The sequence below is a fragment of the Oncorhynchus tshawytscha genome, linkage group LG31 (assembly GCF_018296145.1).
Source record: "Oncorhynchus tshawytscha isolate Ot180627B linkage group LG31, Otsh_v2.0, whole genome shotgun sequence".
Lineage (NCBI taxonomy): Eukaryota > Metazoa > Chordata > Actinopteri > Salmoniformes > Salmonidae > Oncorhynchus > Oncorhynchus tshawytscha.
The window spans coordinates 13,062,377-13,070,795 of NC_056459.1; the positions used below are offsets into that span (position 1 = coordinate 13,062,377).

General features: G+C 45.1%; 1 protein-coding gene across 1 annotated transcript; it reads left to right on the forward strand.

The window, feature by feature from the left end:
- The first annotated feature begins 675 nt into the window (after window positions 1-675).
- LOC112229681 (splicing factor 3B subunit 4) lies at window positions 676-7,401 on the forward strand. The gene is made up of 6 exons (XM_024395637.2): window positions 676-793; window positions 1,677-1,805; window positions 2,167-2,709; window positions 4,987-5,154; window positions 6,506-6,667; window positions 7,039-7,401. The coding sequence occupies exons 1-6, from the start codon at window positions 760-762 to the stop codon at window positions 7,209-7,211; spliced, it is 1,209 nt and encodes a 402-aa protein (XP_024251405.1). The 5' UTR covers window positions 676-759; the 3' UTR covers window positions 7,212-7,401.
- The last annotated feature ends 1,018 nt before the right edge of the window (window positions 7,402-8,419 follow it).

The following is an 8,419-nucleotide window of genomic DNA, read 5'->3' on the forward strand; positions in this document are numbered from 1 at the left end:
ATTACACGGAAGTGCATAGCCTGAACCCAGAAAGTCAGACATAATAAGAGATACCATTATAATACATTGTCAAAACAGGCAGAGACAAAGGTATAGGCCTATGAAAATGTTACAATGTATTTGAAATTATGTTCCAGCCCCCTCATCTAGTTGATGATCCCTGCTCTACAGGTCCACTCCACAATTCAAACAATAACAAAGCAGATCCCCCTCCCCCTTATCCCCCGCCTCTGTTTTCCTCAAATTTGAGGGATGGACCTGAAGAAAGGACTGACCATCCATGATATCAATATTATAGTTTAAACCATGTTTTGAGGCTATACAGTGTTTGTTTACATTTACATTGTTTGCTGACATTGGAGTAAAACAAGCTTATATCTTGGGTTCTGATGTGGTACGACTAAGCTCATGAGGCATTTATTCATATGTTTTATTCTTCAAGAATCAATGGGTATATATCATTAATGTATATGTCCAAAAATGGATGTACTAACTGTAGTTTGATCCTATAAGGAATGCACGATTCAGCACGATATTGGCAAAAAATACAGAAAATGGTGAAATGTGATATTAGCAAAGAGTGGTCTTAAATGATATGGGTGTGCGGTCAGCTGCATCTTGAATGAGAGCTCACCGGTATGGACAGCCCACCACTAGAGGGCGACTTAATCTAATTGCGTTCTTTGGTTTTGACGGATATGTTTCTTGCCCATCAGATTAACAACTTCCGCATAACGCTGCCCTCACGCCGGATTTAACATGGCGGCGGGACCGATTTCGGAGCGCAACCAAGGTAGATTCGTCTTTATATTTTACTATGAACTTCATCAAATGTATCCATACGAGTAGTTTCCATTACATCTGAACCCATGGCCTGAAAATTATAGCTATAAATCTAGCTGAATGAAGACGTAGCTAGCCATATGCCTTGTCTGTGTGACTCAATTCCATTGCCAAACAAAGCTCGTTTACAAGCCTACGTTTGCCATATGTACTGTAACAAGCTAGATAGCTAGCTATGTATTTTTACGTCCTACCAGACTCGTCCGATTTGTCACTAACGAATCTGCCGGGCTATGAATGGGTAGCTAGCGAGCTCAAGGCAGGGCCATATACCTAAATGGGACTGGCTCAAAGAGGGTAACATTAGCTAGCTGGACATGTTCCTAGCCTTGGTTGACTTCGCGCGTTGGGCGCACACAATTTTTACATTCAGCAACATTTAAGTAATTCCGCAGATGCTCTTATCCAGAGAGATTTTTGTTAAATATATATATTTTTGTCACACACCGGATAGGTACAGTGAAACCGGCGACCTTTCGGTTACTGCCCCCAACGCTCTCAACCGTTAGGCTGCACCCTTCTTACCGTCCCTGTCTTTGGCAAAACTGCGCTCGTTTTGCAGGGTTTGTGCTCTTGAACCAAAGACGTGATGTAACTGCAGCATATGCGTGGAAACTAGATTTAATGCATTCTTGTGCACTGCTCGGTAATGTAAGTAATGGGAACAGATATAGGATATAGCTTCCAAAATAGGAGAAGTGTTGCTAAAAACAGGTAACGGTAGTCATTTCCGCATGTCTTGAAAATATCTTGTATGGCATGGGACCATAACAAGGTTTTATGTTTGGGCTTATACCCATCCACTTAATGTTTTGCTCTCTCTGTTACTTCAGATGCCACTGTGTATGTAGGTGGTCTGGATGAGAAAGTGGCAGAGCCACTGCTGTGGGAGCTCTTCCTACAGGCTGGGCCTGTGGTCAACACACACATGCCCAAAGACAGAGTCACGGGACAACACCAAGGTAAGTAACACACATACTCATAAACAACGCATTGGTAACAGAACGGACACATACCATCAGTAAGACCAACCAGATATGCTACACTTTGATATCTAACCCCAGGGTTTCTATCACATGGTGAGGTGGCGCACTCATGTTTGAAAATAAGAACTGTGTACAACTAAAACTAGCCTATGCAAAGAAGACAAATCATTGTAGATTAGGTCTATGCTATAAAACCCCATCACTTGTTGATGTCATGTCATTTTTGGAGACTCCTTTAGAGACAAATAGCCTGTAAAAAAAAAAATGCTGATCAGAAATATAACCGTTCAAGTCTTATTGAATGTTATTCTTTCCTCTGTCCCCACCCCTTCATAAGGCTATGGCTTTGTTGAGTTCCTCAGTGAAGAGGATGCGGACTACGCCATCAAGATTATGAACATGATTAAACTATACGGAAAGCCCATCCGTGTCAACAAGGCCTCAGCGCACAACAAGAACCTGGATGTTGGCGCCAACATCTTCATCGGTAACCTGGACCCGGAGATTGACGAGAAACTCCTCTACGACACGTTCAGCGCCTTTGGGGTCATACTCCAGACGCCCAAGATCATGCGCGACCCGGACACTGGCAACTCCAAGGGCTACGCCTTCATCAACTATGCCAGTTTCGATGCCTCTGACGCGGCCATTGAGGCCATGAATGGCCAGTACCTGTGCAACCGACCAATTACGGTGTCATATGCCTTCAAGAAGGATTCCAAGGGCGAGCGGCACGGCTCGGCCGCTGAACGCCTCCTAGCTGCTCAGAACCCGCTTTCGCAGGCTGACCGGCCGCATCAGCTGTTTGCAGATGCACCGCCTCCCCCCTCTGCGTCAACGCCTGTCCTCACCACCCTGGGACCCGGGATGCCCATGCCTGGTAAGTGTGTGTGTGCACCAGGGTTAAAGAATTTGATTTCAGCTTCATCAATCAAATCAAATGTATTTATAAAGCCCTTCTTACATCAGCTGATGTCACAAAGTGATGTACAGAAATCCAGCCTAAAACCCCAAACAGCAAGCAATGCAGATGTAGAAGCACGGTGGCTAGGAAAAACTCCCTAGAAAGGCCGGAACCAAGGAAGAGACCGAGAGAGGAAACAGGCTATAAGGTGTGGCCAGTCCTCTTCTGGCTGTGCCGGGTGGAGATTATAACAGAACATGGCCAAGATGTGGCCAAATTTTCATATATGACCAGCAGGGTCAAATAATAATAATCACAATGGTGTAAAGGGTGCAGCAGGTCAGCACCTCATGAGTAAATGTCAGTTGGCTTTTCAGGGCCGATCATTCAGAGTATTTCTACCGCTCCTGCTGTCTCTAGAGAGTTGAAAACAGCAGGTCTGGGACAAGGTAGCATGTCCGGTGAACAGGTCAGGGTTCCATAACCGCAGGCAGAACAGTTGAAACTGGAGCAGCAGCGAGAGAGAGCGCAAAGCGAATATACTTAAATTCATACGGGACACTGGATAAGACAGGAGAAATACTCCAGATATAACAGACTGACCCTTGACCCCCGACACAAACTATTGCAGTATAAATACTGGAGCCTGAGACAGGAGGGGTCGGGAGACACTGTGGCCCCGTCCAACGATACCCCTGGACAGGACCAACCAGGCAAGATATAACCCCACCTACTTTGCCAAAGCACAGCCCCAACACCACTAGAGGGATATCTTCAACCACCAACTTACAATCCTGAGACAAGGCCGAGTATAGCCCACATAGATCCCCCCCCCCCACGGCACAAACCCGAGGGAGGGGCGCCAACCCGGACAGGAAGATCACGTCAGTGACTCAACCCACTCAAGTGACGCACCCCTCCTAGGGATGGCATGGAAGAGCGCCAGTGACTCAGCCTCTGTAATAGGGCTTGATGCAAAGAATCACAGTGGAGAGAGGGGAACCAGCCAGGCAGAGACAGCAAGGGCGGTTCGTTGCCCCAGTGCCTTTCTGTTCACCTTCACACTCCTGGGCCAGACTACACTCAATCATAGGACCTACTGAAGAGCTGAGTCTTCAATAAAGACTTAAAGGTCTGAGAGTCTGCGTCTCACATGAGTAGGCAGACCATTCCATAAAAATTGAGCTCTATTAGAAAGCCCTGCCTCCAGCTGTTTGCTTAAAAAATTTCGGGACAGTAAGTAGGCCTGCGTCTTGTGACCGTAGCGTACCTGTAGGTATGTACGGCGGGACCAAATCAGAAAAGATATGTAGGGGCTTCACCATGTTTCATCAAAATGTACAGCTGTGTGTTGTCCGCATAGCAGTGAAAGTTAACATTGTTTCCAAATTACATAACCAAGAGGTAAAATATATAGTGAAAACAATAGTGGTCCTAAAACGGAGCCTTGAGGAACAACGATATTGAGTTGATTTGTCAGAGGACAAACCATCCACAGAGACGAACTGATATCTTTCAGACAGATAAGATCTAGACCAGGCCAGAACTTGTCCATGTAGACTAATTTGGGTTTCCAATCTCTCCAAAAGAATGTGGTGATTGATGGTATCAAAAGCAGCAATAAGGTCTAGGAGCACGAGGACAGATGCATAGCCTCGGTCTGACTCCATTAAAAGGTCATTTACCACCTTCACACGTGCTGTCCTCAGTGCTATGATGGGGTCTAAAACCAGACTGAATCGGTTCGTATACATTTTGTCTTCATGAAGGCAGTGAGTTGCGCAACAGTTTATTATTTTTTTGAATGGGAGATGCGATATAGGCCGTTTAGTTTTATATTTTCTGGGTCAAGGTTTGACTTTTTCAAGAAAGGCTTTATTACTGCCACTTTTAGTGAGTTTGGTAGACATCCGGTGGATAGAGAGCCGTTTATTATGTTCAACATAGGAGGGCCAAGCACAGGAAGCAGCTCTTTCAGCAGTTGGAATAGGGTCCAGTATACAATATTTTGTGTGGGTACTTAGATAGTAATCATATTGCCTTGTATAGTCATAGACTGTGCTCCGTAGATTTGTAAGAGTAAGAATGACAAAAATGTGATTTTCCTCACAATGTGGAAATGTTATGTTGGCTTCACAATTCCTTGACTATAACTTGTTCAGTAACACCAACACAACATTAAAACATCTACATCAAAATAATTTCAATTCAACTTTTTTTGTTGCAATTTCTCTCTCTGATCTTAATTTCCAGGCATGCCCCCTCCTGGTGCCTTCCCTCCTGTGCCACCCCCTGGTTCCATGCCTCCTGGCATGCCCCCCGGCATGCCCATGCCCCCAGCCCCAGGGACACCAGGACCCCAGGGAGGGGGCTCAGGCCCCCCACCCGGCCCGCCACCCTTCCACCAGGGCATGCACCCGGGTAAGTCACTCACCCCGACCATATATTTGGATTGAGTACCACAGTCAGGAAAAGCTTGCCCAGATTGTTAAATATTGGAGTTCAAATTCTAGTGTGTGAAATTTTAAGCTACTGCTATTTCTGGTAAGGAAAGAGACCATGTGTGTTATGAGGTGCATTAATACACTACATGGCAAAAGTATGTGGACACCTGCACGGCAAACATCTCATTCCAAAATGTTGGGCGATTATGCCTGGCTCGCAGACTTTGTTCCAATTCATCCCAAAGGTGTTTGAGGTCTTGGCTCTGTGCAGGCCAGTCAAGTTTTTCCACACCAATCTCGTCAAGAGATTTCTGTATGGGCCTCACTTTGTGCATGGTGGCATTGTCATGTTGAAACAGGAAAGGCCTTCCCCAAACTGTTGCCACAAAGTTGGAAGCACAGAATCGTCTACAATATCACTGTAGCGTTAAGATTAGAATATCACTGTAGCGTTAAGATTTCCCTTTCCCGGAACTAAGGGGCCTAGCCTGAACCATGAAAAACAGCCACAGACCTTTAATCTTCCTCCACCATACTTTATAGTTGGCACTATGCATTCAAGCAGGTAGCGTTCTCCTGGCATCCGCCAATCCCAGATTAGACCATCAGACTGCCAGATGGTGAAGGGTGATTCATCACTCCAGAGAGTGTGTTTCCACTGCTCTAGAGTCCAATGGCTGCGAGCTTTACACCTCTCCACCCAAGGCTTGGCTTTGCCATGATGATCTTAGGCTTGAGCTTCATGAAGCTCCCGACGAACAGTTCTTGTGCTGACGTTGCTACCAGAGGCAGTTTGGAACTCGGTAGTGAGTGTTGCAACCGTGGACGCTTACACGCTTCAGCACTCGGTGGTCCCGTTCTGTAAGCTTGACTGGCCTACCACTTCGCAGCTGAGCCGTTGTTGCTCCTAGACATTTCCACTTCACAATAACAGCACCTACAGTTGACTGGGCAGCTCTAGCATGTCAGAAATTTGACCAACTGGTTTGTTGGTAAGGTGGCATCCTATGATCTTGCCACATTGAAAGTCACTGACCTCTTCAGTACGGGTCATTCTTCTGCCAATGTTTGTCTATGGAGATTGCATGGCAGTGTGCTCGATTTTATAGACCTGTCAGCAACGGGTGTGCATCAAATAGCCGTATCCTTTCATTTGAAGAGTTGTCCATATACTTTTGGCCATGTAGTGTATATGCAGTCATGCTTGCATGCATTTTACGTATGGGTGGTCCCAGGAATCGAACTCACTGTCTTGGCGTTGCAAGCGCCATGCTCTACCAACTAAGCTACCAAGGACCACCACCAATTATATTGTTCATGTCTAACAGGAATGCCCCAGATGTCTATGCACCCTCATGGCCATCCCCCAGGTATGGTGCCTCCACCGGGCCCCCCAGGATCCAACCAGCACCGGGCGCCTCCACCCCCCGGCATGCCCCCTCATCCACACATGGGCATGCCACCGAGAGGGCCCTATGGGCATCCCATGGGTAAGTGCTGTGCCTTCACAAGGCTAGGGGTCAATTCAACTCAATACAGTTCAGTAGTTGAAATCTCAAAGTTGGATCATTAATTGCCTGACTCCTGATTCATGAAACCAAAAGTGGTAAATTGTTTTGCATCACAATTTTTCTTAGTTTAATGCTACAGTCTGCAATTGGTATGTCCATTTTGGACTTTAAAGAAATGTATTGTAAACAACAACAAAAAATACATATTTGTCTAAAGGGACACAAAGACATTTATAAATTTTATGGATATCCAGGAGGTTTGTTTCCTGATATCATTGTTGTAATGTGCTGCTGTATGAGATTATATAGAATTGTGTGAATCCCTTCTCCCTCTCCCCCCACCCACACAGGTCACCCCATGCATCCAGGCATGAGAGGACCCCCTCCTCCCATGCCCCCACCAGGCTACGGTGGGGGTCCCCCTCGTCCGCCTCCGTTTGGCTTCCAGAGGGGGCCACCAATGCCACCGAGGCCCCCCGGTGGCCCACCTCGAGGCCCCATGAGAGGACCAATGCCCCCATAGACTACGGAGGACCACAGCAAGGCGCATGACCATGCTTTCATTTAGCTCTTTTAAAATTTGATTTATTTTCTATTCTAGTACAATTTGGACACATGGTGTAGCTCCATTTAATTTTTTTTTTTTTTTTTACATTTTCTTCACTGTACAGAACCGAACAAAGGTTCGGAATAAAGGTTTTTAATACAACAAATTGGGTCTTTCAATTGATGTCAAGTGATTTCAGTTTTAGTTGGTCTCCTCAATAGGTTAAATTCCAAATGTGATCAAAAGGCCAGTCGTTTGAGACTGTTGGTAGCCAGGAAGAAAGGTGAGGCATATCCATAATGACAAGATGAATGAGAAGGTTATGTTTTGACCAGACAAAGCACAAGTCAGTTGACAGGTTCCAGACCAAATAGAAAAGTATTTTTTTATAAACCCCGAAATACAATGTTGCTATAGGCAGTGCTTTGAGGGAAAGCTTTGAGTGGATTACAAATATATATGCTTCCAAACTAGAAAAAAACATCTGTGCTGCCTCCATGCTGAATGTGGTTCTCACTCAGTCTGTTGCCATGGTTATTGCAGATACCACTTGTCTGATGTAGTGGGTTATGGAGGAGGATGTATAGGGCTGCATAATCCTACTCTGATATTTTAAGCCATTTTTGATCATTTAAATTAACATTTAAATTAACAATATTGAAGATATATTATTCTTGAAGATTAAAATTGGTTGATACCACCAAACCCCAGTTGAAAACGGGGACTGAAATCGGCTGAAAATGTGTCTTTAGAATGATCAGAATTGGACACAAAGTTAATTGTGAATGGACCCAACCTAGCTTGACCATGGAGACAGGATATTAAGTGTATCAGCCCAAACCTAGGTCAACAACAAGAAAACAAGGTTGAGGTAAAATGTCTTCTGGTCATGAGAATCTTCCAGGGGTTACTTCCGGTTCCAGGGTATCTGTTTTTTTTTTTTAGGTATGCACGCATTTCACACCACTTCGATAAAGCTACGACCGGAAGTGTTTTTCATAGCAGGTTAGGAGAGCTTTTTTGTTGTTGCTTAACCCTAACTCTTTTCCTAACCTTAACCTCAGTCTCCTTACCTGCTGCAAAAAAATAACATTCCAGTGGTAGCTTTATCAAAGTGGCGTGAAAAAAGTGTATCTTTTTTTAGGTGGATAATGTTCCCTTACATTATGAATGAGACTTATTGT

Bases quoted from the DNA above. Each gene is read 5' to 3' on its own strand.
- LOC112229681 (XM_024395637.2), top strand. From the start codon at position 760: ATGGCGGCGGGACCGATTTCGGAGCGCAACCAAG. The intron at 2,710-4,986 runs GTAAGTGTGTGT...CTTAATTTCCAG, and splicing joins ACCCGGGATGCCCATGCCTG to GCATGCCCCCTCCTGGTGCC. The intron at 5,155-6,505 runs GTAAGTCACTCA...CATGTCTAACAG, and splicing joins CCACCAGGGCATGCACCCGG to GAATGCCCCAGATGTCTATG.